The sequence below is a fragment of the Procambarus clarkii genome, chromosome 46 (genome assembly GCF_040958095.1).
Source record: "Procambarus clarkii isolate CNS0578487 chromosome 46, FALCON_Pclarkii_2.0, whole genome shotgun sequence".
NCBI classification, from domain to species: domain Eukaryota; kingdom Metazoa; phylum Arthropoda; class Malacostraca; order Decapoda; family Cambaridae; genus Procambarus; species Procambarus clarkii.
In genome coordinates this window covers 20,957,789-20,976,517 of record NC_091195.1, presented here as the reverse complement: position 1 = coordinate 20,976,517, position 18,729 = coordinate 20,957,789, and the positions used below count along the sequence as shown (strand labels likewise).

The 18,729-nt window shown below is 39.9% G+C and overlaps 1 protein-coding gene across 2 annotated transcripts; it reads right to left on the bottom strand.

Annotated features, from left to right (window-relative positions):
- Positions 1 to 332: 332 nt before the first annotated feature.
- Sbds (SBDS ribosome maturation factor) lies at positions 333 to 18,712 on the bottom strand. Of its 2 annotated transcripts, XR_011222183.1 has the most exons (7): positions 18,125 to 18,712; positions 14,457 to 14,574; positions 12,810 to 12,912; positions 10,030 to 10,169; positions 5,825 to 5,956; positions 1,556 to 3,956; positions 333 to 1,273 (listed from the first exon to the last, which is right to left on the bottom strand). XR_011222183.1 is itself a non-coding variant. In XM_045762303.2 (6 exons), exons 1-6 carry the CDS (start codon positions 18,268 to 18,270, stop codon positions 3,825 to 3,827), a joined length of 771 nt encoding a protein of 256 aa, XP_045618259.1. In that variant the 5' UTR covers positions 18,271 to 18,712; the 3' UTR covers positions 333 to 3,824. The 2 variants fall into 2 exon arrangements, 1 of the variants encoding a protein (XP_045618259.1); XM_045762303.2 differs by having other exon boundaries at positions 333 to 3,956.
- Positions 18,713 to 18,729: the final 17 nt, after the last annotated feature.

Sequence of the window (18,729 nt, the reverse complement as noted above, 5' to 3'; positions counted from 1 at the left end):
AATCACTTTTGGATCTTTGTTTGGAGGACGGGCTGGTATATGCATAACTGCTTTGTGAATCAAGCCCTTGTAGTCCAACCTTTAGGGGACTGCAATACAAGCCTAATATATATATATATATATATATATATATACACACACACACACACACACAGGTTTCCTGTCCCCAACAAAACAAATTATTAAGGTATGCACATTGTTTTTCTGATAGAGAAAACAATTACAATACAGCACATAATTTCAAAATGCATTATTTCCATTCATATACTGTATACATTTGCCTAATACCATATGAAGCTTTACGAATAAATAAGGATAATTAAATTTTGGAAATATATTCAGGATTTTAATAACCTCTTTGAAACAAACTTTAATAAGCTCAAATGTCAACAACACACCTTAACCCTTAGGCCTGCACACCTGTTATTCATTAACAACTCCACAGTACATATGGAAAAAAATTATTTTTAATATTGTTAAAATGTGTTCCCTGATCACAAACGGGGAGAATGTATCCGATATACTTTGACCGTGATGGAGCGAGGAAAGTCTAGCAAGGGCTCACCTTAGCCCGTGCTACTTGGCACTTTTGTTCCGAGGAGCTGACTCTAAAACAGCAGCAGCAACAGCAGCAGCAGTTGCCCCGCTGTGGTCTGCCCTGGGGTGGGAGTTGCTGCGAAGATGTTATTTATTTCAATGTCTCTGATTGGTCTGTTCTCTCTACTATGCAGTAATATTATTCAATTCTGTGTATTTAAGTTTATATAATAAAATGTGTGGAACGTCGCCAAACTCAAAAATATGGTGTGTGCATATTACTGAAAATTAATATATTCTTAGAACAATAAAACTGTTTTTGCCATTATTACACTGCATAGACACTATTTATATACGTAACTCACATCAACTACATTTTCGTGCACCATTAGGAACCACTAAGCATTTCTGGGAGTGTAATAATCTTTTTAACCGGTTATCAGAGCAGAGCCCAGTCCTGCATTTGTGAACTAAGTTCTAACAGAATGTATTGAATGTTTAATACATTTTTCATATCTTAAATGTTTTTCCGTGGTTTTATCCAAGTGCAATGTTGTATTGGGCTGTCAATATTATTATTTGCATCATAGAATATGTAAAATGATAAGAGATATTCATGTTACTGATTTGAATTGAATATTATATCTTTTGATCAATAAAACGTACTGTTTTGGTTGTTATTACACTATACACATATACAAAACCACCTGCATTTCCCTTGCACCATAACAAGCCACTAAGTTTTTTTTTTTGAGATATATACAAGAGTTGTTACATTCTTGTACAGCCACTAGTACGCGTAGCGTTTCGGGCAAGTCCTTAATCCTATGGTCCCTGGAATACGATCCCCTGCCGCGAAGAATCGTTTTTTCATCCAAGTACACATTTTACTGTTGCGTTAAACAGAGGCTACAGTTAAGGAATTGCGCCCAGTAAATCCTCCCCGGCCAGGATACGAACCCATGACATAGCGCTCGCGGAACGCCAGGCGAGTGTCTTACCACTACACCACGGAGACTGAAGTTGTTCTGGCAAGTCCAAACTGTATTGCGAGACCACCTGTTACTCGGCTGACAATGCCACCTGACTTAGCAAAATTCCTCAACATACTGCACACATATCACTAATACTAGGCTCAATGCTATCAGAATCCTGGTCACAAAATATTGACAATTAATTTCCCATAATTTTATTTCTTAAAGGAATATGAGCTGTCGTCTCAAGGCACTTAGATGCACCTAGCAACAATGAAGGCTGTGATATCGTGATGTGATCATAAACAGCATAGTGTTCACAGATATTTGAACATTGTACGTCTCTTATAGCAGTCAGGATCTTTACAAATGAATAGCATTTACTTACATAGTTCGTCATTTTTAAGTGATGCTGTGGACACTAGCTAAACAGTGGTGCTATTAGCTCGTGCTGCATGCACTATCCTTGGTTGCTCACTCACTGCAGTACTGAAACCTTCTCACCTAGGAGAGGTGTCCACAATTTTTTCTTCAAAATGGTGTCCGTTTACTGGAGGCCCGAGATAGCCGATGTGCGCCCCCTGGAGTTTTAAATCTTACAGGGGTATGTTAAATCATCCCAAGATGACTGACACAGGTTGGTCAGATATGCTGCAGTCACTCCAATATGACTCGTGCAGCAGAAGGGTTAAAGTGCTTAGTCGTCAAAAACCAAGACTTTAAATAACGTCCAAAAATGGCCAACACTTATTACAACAATGAACTTAAATTTATACTGAATGCCATGGGTAGATAGATAAACTGAAGGTAAAATAGACACAATTCATCACTCATAATTAACTAGCTTCTGTTAACAGACTGAAAAGTACAACATTCAATAAACAAATGATATAATCTACTTAACCAGTGTCACAAATTTGAAATTGATGTCAGCTGCAATTATAAAAAAAAATTACAACAACACTATAACACAGTGCTTCAAAATGCTGCCCAAACCCATAAAAATAAATGAATTTTAGTAACCTAGTCTAGATTGCCGAGATCATCCACTTCGTTTTTCCATATGGGAAATACACAGTTGCAAATGTCTACCAATTATGGTCCATTTCGGGAAGAAGATAGTCACTCGTGCTTTGCCCCCTCACAAACACACACTCGCAATGCCCCATTTCCCGTTAGTTTCTCCATCCCTCCCTCATACGTTTTACATGACCCGTTGTGTGCATTTTCTGATGAATTACAGACGACGAGTCACAATAACGTGGCTGAAGTATGTTGACCAGACCACACACTAGAAAATGAAGGGACGACAACGTTTCGGTCCGTCCTGGACCATTCTCAATCGACTTGAAAATGGTCAAGGACAGACCTCGATTAAGAAACATTCTCAAATCTTGATTCTCAATCGCCATCTCAATCGGACGGCAATTGAGAAACATTAACATACATGCAAAGAATTCTGATGAATTCTTTTCATGTATGTTAATGTTTGACAGTGAAAGCAATACTGTTTACAAATTAATTAAACCCACATGAACAACTCTTCAGAAGAATGTTAAAAATGCAGACAATCCCAGCATTTTCATCCTAAAACCTAACAATGGTAGATGTTCATTAACAAGTGGGGACAACTTTTACAGATGGGACTGGCCCACAGGGTACAAATATACCTGTGGATATGGGAGATAATATCAGCCACACACAACACACACACACTGGGACATGTTCCAACTGCTTCAAAAAATAACAAATACAATGCATACAACTTTGGATAAATCATTAAATTACTGCTAATCTCATAACATCTACAGAAAATGTCAAAATAAAATCTAGAGACTAAAGTTTGGCAGCTTAACTCGGGTAAAATACACACATCACCTCTACGTAAGATAACAAAAATGATTTTTCTTTTGCCAGCCAAGCAACATTTTAGATAACCATTCTGGCTATATAAAAATATACCTTTAATACGAGCTTTCCAGCTTACTAATACGAGTAAACTATTTCTTAAAGCTTATATCACAAGTTGTCCAGAACAAATGTATTCATTACCTATGAATCTTTCCATGGTAACATGCCTACTTATCAAGCTGGTTAAGATGCACAAAGAAATAAGATGCCTCTGTATATTAGGTTTTAATTGTTTTCTCAGAAAGCCGATCTCATACAGGTTTGCAAATAGAAGGAGAAAACTTCGTAAATTCAAATCGGATAGTTGCACATCCAGGCCCTGGAGAGGGTGTGTGTAAATAACCTGTTCACGTATGTAAACAAGGGGTATGGATGGAGGCACGTGTAGCCTCTCTCACAGGACTATGTTAAGGCCACATCTCCAGTATCAGTGACATTTTTCAGGCTCAAAACTTCAATCTTGGCTCGACCTTTCGACTGACCGGAGAGGATTTCTTCAATGGTACGGAAATGACCAGGATCAATGAAGCCCACCTGGAAAGCAGATTAATAAATTTAGTGGACGGCAGTACTTATTCACAGCAGATACAAGTCATGTTGTAAACAGCCCAGCCTAACCTAACCCAGCCAAGCCCAACATATTACATCATTATCTCGCAGTATACTCAATTAGACCACAGAAAACGAGCTGTCAAACCATACCCCGCTGTGAAGGGGATATTTAACCATACCCCCTTCACAGCGAGTCTGGTACCTTTTAAAGATTCTCTCAATTGTAACGTTCAATTCAAAAATTGACGTTCATTGTAAACTATGACAACCAAAAACACGAGCTACGTAACTTAACACTTTTGCTCGTTGACGACGCACAATGGTGTCGAAAATAAAAAAAATTTGGCCTGCTTTCGCACTTGGCTGCGGGAGGGGTACACCATGGTTTTGGACATTATATGCATATACTCATGTAGGGAATTTCAATGCAAATACATTGATACCAAAATGAAAGACCTAGGACAAGAATTGAGGTAACAAATTTGAAGAGTATACAGTACACATTTTATTGCTCTTGATGAGCGCTCACTTTCTCTGTTCGCTGTGGGTGGTATGCCGGGCTTTTGGACTTTATATGCCTTTAGTCCTGTAGAGAATTCTATTGCCAACACATTGATACCAAATTGAAAACCCTAGGACGAGAATTAAGATGACAAAGTTGAAAAGAGTATACACTTTTCAGAATTACCACGCTCTCTAATGGAATGCCAGGCCCGCCTTGGGGTGGCGCGGCGCTTTTTTGCAGGTAACCCTCTCTTGTAGGTAACCACGGCCCGCATTCATCTTGTTGGCGGGTGGAACGCGCCGCGGTTTTTGACATTATGTGCATATACTCCTGTAGGGAATTCTATTGCAAACACATTGACCAAAATGAAAGACCTAGGACGAGAATTGAGAACAGATTTAAAGAGTACACACATTTTATTGTTCTTAAGCGCTCCAGGGTAACACGCTCTCACTTTCTCTGTTGTGGATCATACGCCGGGCTTTTGGACTTCATATGCCTTTAGTCTCGTAGAGAATTCTATTGCAAACACATTGATACCAAATTGAAAAACCTTGGATGAGAATTGAAATGACAAAGTTGAAAAGAGTATACACTTTTCAGTATTACCACGCGCTCCTGTGGAATGCTAGGCGCACCTTGGGATGGCATGGTGCTCGCTCGCCCGGCGAAAGAAAGCGTTAAATTTGTCTATTATACATTTTCTTTGATTCTACAAGGCATATAATTTGGTAAACAATATTCATCTTCTTTCTAACACCCATACACCCTTCACCGTATCAAAACAGATTTGACATAGAATACCTAAATACAACAACACTTCACTAAAACTGGATAAGACTAAACTGGAAAAGGTTCAAAGGTTTGCCACCAGACTAGTACCCGAGCTGAGAGGTATGAGCTACGAGGAGAGACTACGGGAATTAAACCTCACTTCGCTGGAAGACAGAAGAGTTAGGGGGGGACATGATCACCACATTCAAGATTCTGAAGGGGATTGATAGGGTAGATAAAGACAGTCTATTTAACACAAGGGGAACACGCACAAGGGGACACAGGTGGAAACTGAGTGCCCAAATGAGCCACAGAGATATTAGAAAGAACTTTTTTAGTGTCAGAGTGGTTGACAAATGGAATGCATTAGGGGGTGATGTGGTGGAGGCTGACTCCATACACAGTTTCAAGTGTAGATATGACAGAGCCCGATAGGCTCAGGAATCTGTACACCTGTTGATTGACGGTTGAGAGGCGGGACCAAAGAGCCAGAGCTCAACCCCCGCAAACACAACTAGGTGAGTACAACTAGGTGAGTACAACTAGGTGAGTACTTCGCCTTCACACTTACAATATTTAGATCTGGGTCAAACGACTCGCTCTCCACCGACACCATCGTTATCACTTTCTCCTTCAGCTTCTTTGCCTCTTTCCCCGGGATTGTCATCCGCACCTTCATCTGGGCCCGCTGAATGGGAATTACCTGAAAGCATTCAAAATATTTAAGTTTCAATATACAGAATAACTTTTTCAAACATTTGCAACAGTATATATCGTGTGTTTACTACTCGAAATGCACGATTAGTGACTTGGGTAAAGCCACTATATATTCGCTACTTAAAGATCACTAATGTCTGCCAGTGGATAGAACAAAAAATCCAAGAAACACTTTGTATATACAATACTCTTGTATCACACTGAAACAAAATACATCAAATACAAACCAAAATAAAAATTACAAGGTATGTTTTTCATAATTAATGCATCTTGCACATTTTTTTAATAAGATATAAGGGGGTTATATTTTCCTTTTGTGTTCTCTTATGTTGTCAAGTGATACTATGTGGGCCTAAGACTGTATGATAAAAGGCATAAACATCTAGAAAGATACATTATCCTGCCATCAAAACAATCTCTCTCAATCAGCTCAAAATGCCATTATCACATGCTGACGGCTTAGTAGGCATCCATCAGTCTCGGGAGACTATGGAGTTACGCTCTGGATCTCGGTCTGGAGTGGCCTCTCCAGGGTGCAAAGCCAGGGTAGGTTGATACGGGGGGAGAAGCTGTCACCCATGCAGCAGGTCCCCCCCCCCCTCCACCTCTCCACGGCTACGTTGTTTACATTAATATCAAACCTTAACGTTCTGTGGTCTCCAAGGAATAAGCCATCAACCATGAGATGGCCAATGCTGCCATTTCCAGTAATATCAAACGTACCTTAACCTTCAAAAGTTCCCCAAGAACGGAGCCGCTGAACACTGGTGTGCCCTGATGCCCGTGTCTAGCCGGGGGTCAACATCAGTCTTGATCACCTCAAGGTGGCCGAGCGGTGGCATAATCAAGACCATAATAAACGTGTTTATAGAGGCAAAGCTCTCATAGAATGGAGATGTATTTATGCATCCAGTCACGACATCATTCAGGAGGCCAGACTACATATTTTAGTTGTACATAATATTCAAAGGTTGAATATGGGAAATAGATTCACGGAAAATGAAAAGGAAATGTGTTAAACATTAAACGAAAAGTTCCAAAGTGTGTTTGTACAAAATGAAATCTTCAGGGAACCAGATACAATAAGAATTCCAGAGAACAACATAGAGCACATAGAGGTGTCTAGAGACGAAGTGGAAAAAATGCTCAAGGAGCTAAATAAGAACAAAGCAGTTGGTCCAGATGGAGTTTCACCATGGGTTCTGAGAGAATGTGCACCCGAGCTCAGCATTCCTCTTCAACTGATTTTTCAGGCATCCCTGTATACAGGAGTTGTAGCTGATGTGTGGAAAAAGGCTAACATAGTGCCAATCTACAAAAGTGGAAGCAGGGAAGACCCCCTTAATTATAGACCGGTATCATTGACAAGTGTAATAGTCAAAATATTGGAAAAAATAATTAAAACTAAATGGGTAGAACACCTGGAGAGAAATGATATAATATCAGACAGACAGTATGGTTTTCGATCTGGAAGATCCTGTGCATCAAATTTACTCAGTTTCTATGATCGAGCAACAGAGATATTACAGGAAAGAGATGGTTGGGTTGACTGCATCTATCTGGACCTAAAAAAAAGGCTTTCGACCTAGTTCCACATAAGAGGTTGTTCTGGAAATTGGAAAATATTGGAGGAGTGACAGGTACGCTTCTAACATGGATGAAAAATTTTCTGACTGATAGAAAAATGAGGGCTGTGATCAGAGGCAATGTATCGGAATGGAGAAATGTCACAAGTGGAGTACCACAGGGTTCAGTTCTTGCACCAGTGATGTTTATTGTCTACATAAATGATCTACCAGTTGGTATACAGAATTATATGAACATGTTTGCTGATGATGCTAAGATAATAGGAAGGATAAGAAACTTAGATGATTGTCATGCCCTTCAAGATGACCTGGACAAAATAAGTACATGGAGCGCCACTTGGCAAATGGAATTTAATGTTAACACTTTCGCGCTCTCGGCGCTCAAAAAAAAACAATACCCCAGATGCTTTCGGCACTTCGCGCGCCTACGCGGTAAGACCGAAAAAGTGTACACTCTTGACTGTCCTGACAATAATTGAAGGCGCCCGTATTTAAATTTGGTATCACTGTATTCGCAATGAAATTGTCTATAAGAGCATACCTATAAAATGCCGCCCAAGCATAAGGAGTATCAACACCAAATAAAAAACTATGCAGATCACTCGCCGAGAGCGCCAAACAGCAACAAAATGTTTCCACTCTCTTAATGGTTGCGAAGTCTACAGTTGTCCTACATCGCTAATTTTGGTATCATTGGAATCGCAATAAAATTCTCTACACGGACATATGCATATGAATGTTTAATATAGGTAATTGCCCACCCGCAAGAGTGTGTGAAGTGGAGAGTAGTTAGCCGCGAGCGCACTGGCGAAAACACAGGGGGGAAATCATGCTTGGAAAGTTTATACGTTTCCTGACCCTACTTTTCTATGTACGTATTTCTTTTTTATACCAATGTGTTCGCAATAAAATTTTCTATAAGATGAACTGTATAACATTTGTACAAAGCATGTGTAAGAGAAGCGCCAAATATAGAACCACGTCGCTCAGTATGCGTTCGCGGCAGAAACGAACGCATTGTTTTCGTTCGTTTGATGTTTGTCATGTTTATACTTGTTGAAACATTTTATAATTTGTATGACAGTGATCGCAGTAAAATTCCCTACACAGACATATACATAACACATACAAATATTTCCCACGTGTTGGATATATCAACGGCTAAAGGGAACCCACTGCCACACGCTCGCCACACCCCCAAACATACTTTGTGTATTTCTTTTTTTACTCATAGAAGTTTGTGATATAATATTCATTCTGGTACCAAAAAATTCGCAAATAAATTCCCTACAAAACAAAAGTATCCCCATCCATTTCGGTTAAAAAATGGAATTTATAGAAATATTTTTTCGATGGACGAGAAAAGTAGGCTGTTATGCGGAATAGTAAGAAAAAACGGCGACGAGTTATCTCTAATCTAAAGCGCGAAAGTGTTAATAAATGCGATGTTATGGAATGTGGAACAGGAGAACATAGACCCCACTCAACCTATATATTATGTGAGAAATCTTTAAAGAATTCTGATAAAGAAAGATCTAGGGGTGGTTCTAGATAGAAAACTATCACCTGAGGACCACATAAAGAATATTGTGCGAGGAGCCTATGCCACGCTTTCTAACTTCAGAATTGCTTTTAAATACATGGATGGCGATATACTAAAGAAATTGTTCACGACTTTTGTTAGGCCAAAGCTAGAATATGCAGCAGTTGTGTGGTGCCCATATCTTAAGAAGCACATCAACAAACTGGAAAAGGTGCAAAGACATGCTACTAAGTGGCTCCCAGAACTGAAGGGCAAGAGCTACGAGGAGAGGTTAGAGGCATTAAATATGCCAAAACTAGAAGACAGAAGAAAAAGAGGTGATATGATCACTACATACAAAATAGTAACAGGAATTGATAAAATCGATAGGGAAGATTTCTTGAGACCTGGAACGTTAAGAACAAGAGGTCATAGATATAAACTAGCTAAACACAGATGCCGAAGAAATATAAGAAAATTCACTTTCGCAAACAGAGTGGTAGACGGTTGGAACAAGTTAGGGGAGAAGGTGGTGGAGGCCAAGACCGTCAGTAGTTTCAAAGCGTTATATGACAAAGAGTGCTGGGAAGACGGGACACCACGAGCGTAGCTCTCATCCTGTAACTACACTTAGGTAATTACACTTAGGTAATTACACACACACCCACCATCGGCATCTGAAAAAGCCTCATTTACATTTTCAAAGTCGATCTGAACACCAATATAATAACTTGTATTGGGAAACCAGATAATGGCAATTTTCCCCAAAATTAAAATATAAATTTATGCCATACTTTTAAACACCACAAAACCAGAAATATACAAGAAATTTTTGTCATCGAGTTCCTCTCAATTTGCGACACCCCTACACATTACAGTACAATCTAAACGGACACCAGTCAAATTGACCACATTCTAAATATTAATGACTAATCTAACATCTCCACATACCCCAGCCAGCTGCTTAATAACGTCAAGGGCCTGCTGCTTGTTGTTGCGCTTGGGGTTCAGCGAGAAATGGATATCTTTCATGGCACTCTCGATCATGGAAACAGTGTATGGGGTCTGAGTCTCAGGGTTTATACACTTGTCTGGAAAAAAAGAAAATATGTAAATAGCAGACAAATATAAAAAAAAAATTGAATACATGGTAATAGCCAGAAAATATTTCCATCTACATATTTTAACCCGGGTTGTAACTTAGACCAAGTGCTCCTTCATACATATTCCCCTCGGCACATCTTGGCAAATGACATTAACTGAATGACGACTCAAGAGAGTTCATAACATACGCGCCCGACAGGTGGACAGCGCTTCGGATTCGTAGTCCTAAGGTTCCGGGTTCTATTCCCGGTGGAGGCAGAGACAAATGGGCAAAATGTTTCTTTCTACCCTGATGCCCCTGTTACCTAGCAGTAAATAGGTACCTGGGAGTTAGACAGCTGCTACGGGCTGCTTCCTGGGGGTGGACGAGGACCGGGCAGCGGTGACACTAAGGCCCGAAATAATCTAAGATAACCTCAAGATATTACCGGCAATACTGGAGTGTCGCATGCTTTTCATTTATTCTTAATTGCCATGAATACAGTGCCACACCATTATTTAGTGTGCCACTGTATTTATATGGGAAGGGGGGGGGGGGGGGGGAGGGTGAGCTGCGGCTCTTAGGTCCATGTAGTCCTTTTGCAATGCTAATCAGCATATGTACATTTTAGCATTTTAGTTTGACTTGCATAGATAGGGTTTGAGATCTGTTACACACAATAGTACAGTGGGTTATCGAGCACACAACCTTCTTGAGGGTGATTTCATTACAGTCATGCTAGAACAGAATGGCAATATTCTTCCCACCAAACAGCCTGGTCGACCAGACTGCCAACCAGGAGGCCTGGTCAGAGACCGGGCCACAAGGACTTTGATCCTCGCAACCAACGCACAATAAGGGGCAAGGTAAAATAAACACCACAATCTGCTGCATTTGCATAATGTATAGTAGGTAAAAGTTGGTATAGTTGGTTTACTGGCATCAAAATTATACCTATCATTATTAACCAACAATTTAAACAAACATGCTCTGTGTAACGGGCCTTGTGATTTTAAATGAGCAGCCACAAGTGTCTAGGAACAGAAGCTTCCCCAGAATGTGTATCATCAATGCAGGTAAACCTGTAGACAGGCGAGTACGAGAGCATCTACTTCTGTATGATATGCATTGAGTATTTAACCCTTACGCTACTCAATCGTTATCGGGAACTTTCTCCTGTGCTCAGATCACAATACGCGAGTGATCCTTATGGAAGATCAATACCTTTATTTTTTTCCCGTGTGCATCGCAATGTAGGACCTTTAAATAGCTTAGTAGTTCAAGGTTTATGGCACAGTTGTGCTGTGTGAGTAAACCAAACTCCAGATTAGTACAATTTAAAATCAAGGTTCTTGCTTCATACACACACTCTTGATCCAGCAATATAATTACAATCCTTCAGTGCAATACACAGTAATTCGTTAGATGACACTTGCGAGAGAATTTATTTTCACTAACGAAGTGTGTGGCCCCGTGTACACTTTTACCAACTAATTACGCAGCACTTACCGATACAGTACCTCAAATTTGTTTGAAAATATCCCAGAACAACAAAGTTGTCATAGAAAGCAAAATGCAAGAGGGAGAATCCAGAGGCAAAGCATGTCAGTGCTTTTGTGATTACAAACATAAAATGTGGATATTGATCCAACATGGCACCATCATTGTCAGGTTGTGTACACACTGGTACCACCACGCATATTATATACTAATAACTATTGGCACCTGCATTGACACGTACACACCAGTGGCACTAACAATGTTATGTACACTGAAGTACCAATGTACGTTTAAACAACACGAGTCTGCAATAGACATTATTATTATTATTAATTATTATTATTATTATTATTATTACACAATGAAGTCACATCAATGTGATGTATCAACAAGAAAATCAGTAGGAGCCATCAGGACGATTCAAACTCTTTGGAACCCTCCAAGCAAACACCCTAGATTCTGTGAATGCGTGAAAATCTGATTGGGCTACAGTTGGAAGCCTCAGGACCCCTAGTGAATTCAGTGGAACCCCAAGGTTGCATTGCTTTTAACAATGTCATAGTGAAGTGGTCTAGGGTGTTTTGCTTGCTAGTACCAAGGGAGGGGTTTTGAATCCTCTTCATGGCTTCTATTAATTTTCTCTATTAATTATTAAGAGTAATTCATTAATAGGTAATCTGAACAAGAAATATAGTTAAAAACAAGGAAATACTGTACCTAACAATTAGAAAAATACCTAAAAACAATTACACCTGACTGCCATATGGCAACACCTGTACCGCACTTCACTATCGCTTCCACTACACATAAGGGGCATAACTGGCCGACCCCTCACAGTGTTCAAGAGAGAACTGGATAAGCACCTCCAAAGGATACCTGATCAACCAGGCTGTGACTCGTGCGTCAGGCTGCGAGCAGCCGCGTCCAACAGCCTGGTTGATCAGTCCAACAACCAGGAGGCCTGGTCGACGACCGGGCCGCGGGGACGCTAAGCCCCGGAAGCACCTCAAGGTAACCTCAAGGTAAGGTAAGGCACAGTCCCCACCGGAATAGCAAATACCAAAGACAATGGCCCTCAATAAATACAAGTATACAGGCAATAAATACAGTACAAGGGTAATAAATACATAGCACAAAGACATCATACCTGACACAATTGAAGCAACTTCCTTAAGAGAAGCTTCTTGGTTTGCATGTCGCTCTTTGTCAGACACTTGCAACTCGCCCTTCTCCAAAATCTCGAGACATATCTGAAAAAAAAGGAATATTTCATATACAGATATTCAAATATTAACATACTTTTGGATACATGAAACACAAACCTTTTCTCCAACCAGGCAAGGTAAGGTTAGCTCATTATCAGGAGGGACCCACTAAGCCGGCATCTTTAAATAATGTCTTCACATAGATTTTTTTTTATCATATTCATACCATATTTTAACATCAAAATTTCTAACATGGTGCAACATATACATAATGGGTCCTGTGGAGCAATGGCAAGTGCAATCACGTTACAGCCAAAAGGTCCTGGGTTCATATCCTGCAGCAGGACAAGCATTTGAGCAACATTTCCTCTCAGCCTGGCATTTTTTTTTTATTATTATTTTCTACCACAGACGTGGTCACACATTAACAATGCTAACCAGCATACACACATTTTCTTCTGTCCTCCATGGAAAGGGTTAGAGATTTGTTAAACATATAGTTCAGGGATTTATTGAACAATCAACCACAGAAGATGATTGTAGTGCTTTTAAAATGCTAGGCTAAGCTATATACGTAAATACATAAATACACAGATTTACGTATGCCCTACATTAAGTGCTTGATGTGTCTTTTACACAGTGTCATTAACGTACATTTACAAAGGTGAAATGGAATTCTGATCAGCTTCCACATATACTTTATACACACACACACATATACATACATATAGCAACCCATCCTCCGAATTGACAGTACGATTTAATACTAAGTGTAATAAGTACATTTTCTTACTGTCATAAACAGTGCAGAATTGCACTTATGGGGCTGTTACATTTACCCAACTCCCTCCCCCGATTTAATTCTCCTCATTTTCTGTTAAGACACTCAGAATTTTAGGATGAAGTTTTCAATTTCAAATTGTTATACACAACTTTTAAATATCAGGAATTTTTTTTCAGGTTTATTAAACAATAAAGGTTTTATACAAAATTTTAAAATATCCTGAGTTACTTTACAATTTATTGATATATTTTAGTTTTGTTTTATTAGTTTTATAAAACTGTAATATCAATATAGCTATAGGTTAAGTACTAATTATAATTAAGAAGCAATAAAATTATTATCTTCAAAAACTAAGACGGTTAGATGAGGTTGTGGTTTTCTATTCAGTTTTTCAGGTAAACTCAAATATTCACAATATATCTGACAGTACGATTTAATACTAAGTGAAAATAAGTACAATTCCTAACTGCTATGAATAGTACATAATTACACTTATTTGTCTCCTTACATTTACCACCCCATTTTTGGAGGACGGGCTGCATATACATATATACACACATGCATACACATACATTTGTCTCTTTTACTCTGTCAGGATGAGATAAGCCTGGCAGTAAAAGGTTACCTGTGAGTTAGGAAACTTATGGGTGGCATCCTGAGAAAGATCTGTGGTTGGTCTAGGGAAAGGAGAGGGGAGGAGGGGATGGGGAGACCCTCGATAAGTCAAAACAGGTTTCTGGTCCCCAATTAAGGCAAGTCATAACAAACACGGCGCTAAACTTACATACACAACAGTTGCACTAACCTTTTTCTGATCCTCAGAACTGAAGCACTTGATAAGCTCCTCCTTCTTGGCCACCTGGCCCTTGGACACGTTAGTGAAGACCGTCTCGCTCTGCAGCACTTCATCAATGTCCTTCTCTCTGCAGATTAAGTACAAAGTTAGTGCTTCCTCAGATTTGTTATTATAATTAATTGTCTTGCTCAAATTTCACTGCCTCCATGTCACCTCGACAGTTTAAAATCTAACACAACTCATAAGAATGCAATGTGAGTTGCATTCAATGTATCTGAGATGCAATGTAATGCAATGTATCTGAGAAAATATTGAGACATTACATCCTAGTAGTGCCTGTGCCCGAGATGTCGAGGGATGTGGAATCGATCGTATCACACAGCCTTAATATTTCCTCATTCTAAATCTAGCTTCACTCTCTCCAGCAGAAAATTTGATTACTGGCTAACTGTATACTATCATACCACATACCACAGAATATATGTGGTATGTGCCTACAAGCCATACAAAATGTTGGATTTAGGTTGCCAAATAGACATGCATTATGCAGTTTTACTTGTCCATACTACAATAATTACAACCAGACCTTTCTCGGTTCAGAGAATTCCAGTTCTACCTGCATTTAATTTCTAAATTTATTGCCACTTTTTCTACCTTCAAATGATATAACACATCTTTGCACATTACATAAACAAGAAAATAATGTGTATCCTGCAATATAATGGTCTCCATCCTCTGTTCACAACCGAGTGACCTTGGTTCAACCCCTGGACGGGACAGAAATGTCTAAGCAATTTATTTCCGACTCTCCTTGCCACAATCTGCCTGAGCAAAGTTATGCTGCTAACCCTTACACTGCTCCAATTGCTACCTATTATTACCTCCTGTGCTCATCCTGTACGTCCAAACTGCAACCAACAAATAATGTGAGAGGGGGGAGGAGGAAGTCTACTTTGGTCACTGTATGACTGTTGCTACACATCACAGCCACCGAGGATAATGATCTAATCGCCTCTTAATGGTCTGGCTTGCAGCACACACACCTTGCAACATTTACCCTACAAATTATGTAAAAACAATAAAGAATTTGCAAATGTAAAGAGATCTAGAGATGGTATTACAACAAATCCACAAGGGCCGTGATAAGGGTTCGAACCTACATCCGAGGGGATCGACGTACTGTAGGTTCGAATCCTTATCACTACCCTTGTGGATTTGTTCATTTGATGTATCACGCTATTGTGATTTCTGTGTGTAATGGTATTAGAACGTAAACTGTCACCAGAGGAGCCATGTGATGGACGTAGTATGAGGAACTTGTGCTACCTTGAGCAATTTCAGAATTACAATTAAATTCCAACCCATCCTCCTGTTTAGATAGTACTTTTTGTAACTATGTGAACCATCATACATACAGACATAATGGACAATTATATAGTAGAATTTAGTACTATTCACTTAATAGATTCCAAAAAATAAAGCTTAAAACCAAACTTAAATCTTCCTAGGCATAATATAGCATATACATATACTATATTAGACAGGCGATGAGTCACAATAACATGGCTAAAGTAAGTTGACCAGACCACACACTAGAAGGTGAAGGGACGACGACGTTTCGGTCCGTCCTGGACCATTCTCAAGCCGATTCTTGAGAATGGTCGACTTGAGAATGGTCCAGGACGGACCGAAACGTCGTCGTCCCTTCACCTTCTAGTGTGTGGTCTGGTCAACTTACTATATCAGACCTCAAATAGCATGTATTAGGCCCAGGATGGTTAAGTTAGGTTTCCTTTGCAACGTCGGTACAAAAACTTTTCCGGTTTGTCAACATTCAATACTGTAGTACCGATTTCTACTTTCTCACTGCCTTTTACGTCAATGTACGATTGTTCTCATTACTGTAAGTACTGCACCACCTAAACAGGCTGTTAAAATTCATGGATGCAAAAAATGCTTAAAAACTGTACACAAAATCTATAAAGCCTAAACTTACAGAAGCAGCCATTTTATGGTTACCTTAAAAAAAATACTTACTGTATACTAGAAAAAGTTTAAAGATACATGACTAGCAGGGTGCCAGGATACTTGTCACCCTGACCTGAAGCACAACATCTATGACAGGAGGCAGGCGACATTATATATGCTAAAATTATGACATGACAAAATGAGATGACATGATCCTCCACATGTATCTTGAAGTTACCTCGAGATGATTTCGGGGCTTTAGTGTCCCCGCGGCCCACTCCTCGACCAGGCCTCCATCCCCCAGGAAGCAGCTCGTGACAGCTGACTAACACCTAGGTACCTATTTTACTGCTAGGTAACAGGAGCATAGGGTGAAAGAAACTCTGCCCATTGTTTCTCGCCGGCGCCCGGGATCGAACCCAGGACCACAAGATCACAAGTGCAGCGTGCTGTCCGCTCGGCCGGCCGGCTCCCCTAAATACTTACTAAATACTGTACTGTATAAACTAACAGGAATGTATAAAACTGATAAGGAGAAATTTGTTTAAATTTCTCTATGAGTATTGTCCTTTGTCAGATTTAAATTGAAATTAAATTGCATTCTGAGTGTTCAATGATCCTAAGTACTTATAGAATATATTGGTGGCATATACTGTTGATTATCAGAGTGCAAACTGGAAACTTTATTATGAATAAATTGAGAGCCTTCATAAAATCATAACTAAACCCAAGGAATGGGATTACAGTCCAAGGCAGAAAATGCACTGCACATTTTCCAAGACGGTCCATCCCCAGTTGGGTACAAAAGATACTCTACGCGACTGTACTTTACTTGGGTACTCTACACAAACTTTCTGTAATGCTATATTGTATCCAAACAGCACATTACTCCAGTGTATACATCAGGTCAGGAGGTTTCCATACATACTGTGAATAAAATACATAGATAACACATTTGTTGTTGTTAGCGGGTTAGGGACAGCTACAGCACAAGGCCATATACACCTTGATATTCAAGTGAGCCGGGGAAATAAAAACCTATGCCTGGAGGCTATACGTTGTCTACTGGCAGAAAAACCCGATGCATCCTAAGGTAGATATAGTCTTCCTGGCTTGCCACCTTTTATATTCATAATTACTTAAGGCAGATAAACACACACTTTGTTGGTTGATAATGTTTGCCCAAAATGCTAATGCATGATTTAAAAAAAAAAAAACCCTACCCCATGTATAGCCCAGCGATGTCACTACTATTCATATCCAGCAAAAGTAAGTGAAATATGTATCTTTTATATACTGTGAGGCGTATGACATCACAATGTATTATGGTTGAATCCAAAGCTTTTTTACAGACACTACTGAAACAAGGCTTGCTTAGTGGCCATGTAAAAAAAAAATAATATCTGAATGTGCAAGAAAAGCATTTCACATTAATGAATGCATATATTTATATATTTTACAAATATACTCTTAACCCATAACTTCTCACTGCTGCCAACAAGCTCTAGACAGCACCTCAAGGTTACGCGAGATCTTTTAATTGCAGCACAAGTGAGAGTACGAGAGAATGCGAGTATGAATGATTACGACTGAAAAATAAAAACGAGATACCATACGAGCATGCGAGTACGAGTGACAGAATATGAGTATGAGTAAGGACGAGTTTGGGAGAATGAGTGTCCTAGTGTACGAGCAAATACCAGTCTCACATTTTCTGGCGCCAGCTCTGCACTTTGTTCTTGTAGCAGGCGATCTCAAACCTCTTGCCGCCCTTCTTCATACGCACCACCGCGATGTTCGTCAACCTGATCTGGTTGGTAGGGGTGAAGATCTTCCCTCCTCCTCCCTTACTCATCCTTCCTCACTAGAGTAACTAGCTCTAAGTGACGCTGTTGGTGTTGTCAGGGAGCTGGAGACGTTCTCAGAGATCTAGAGACAATGTCAGGGCACTTAAGACGATGCTTGGGCACTGGAGACGTTGTCAGGGTACTGGAGACGTTCTCAGAGATCTGGAGACAATGTCAGGGCACTGGAGACAATGTCAGGGCACTTAAGACGATGCTTGGGCACTGGAGACGTTCTCAGGAAGGTGCAGACGTTGACAGGACACTGGAGACGATACAAGGACACAGAAGACGTTGTCAGGGTGCTATAGGTGTTGGCAAGAATCTGGAGGTGTTGTCAGTGACTTGAAAGTGTTGTCAGGAGACTGGAGGTGTCGTCAGGTGAGGATATGTTGTCAGGACGCGGGGAGAGACAAGTCTAGCGGGTGACAACACGGTTGACAGTGTTGCCATAACCGCATTGCTGAAAG

What these genes read in the sequence shown, in the direction of transcription:
- Sbds (XM_045762303.2), bottom strand. Translation starts at nt 18,270, where the DNA reads ATGAGTAAGGGAGGAGGAGGGAAGATCTTCACCCCTACCAACCAGATC. An exon ending in TTATTAAGCAGCTGGCTGGG is followed by an intron (nt 5,957 to 10,029) that starts GTATGTGGAGAT and finishes GAATGCTTTCAG; the next exon opens with GTAATTCCCATTCAGCGGGC. An exon ending in TTGACCCAGATCTAAATATT is followed by an intron (nt 3,957 to 5,824) that starts GTAAGTGTGAAG and finishes TCTGCTTTCCAG; the next exon opens with GTGGGCTTCATTGATCCTGG.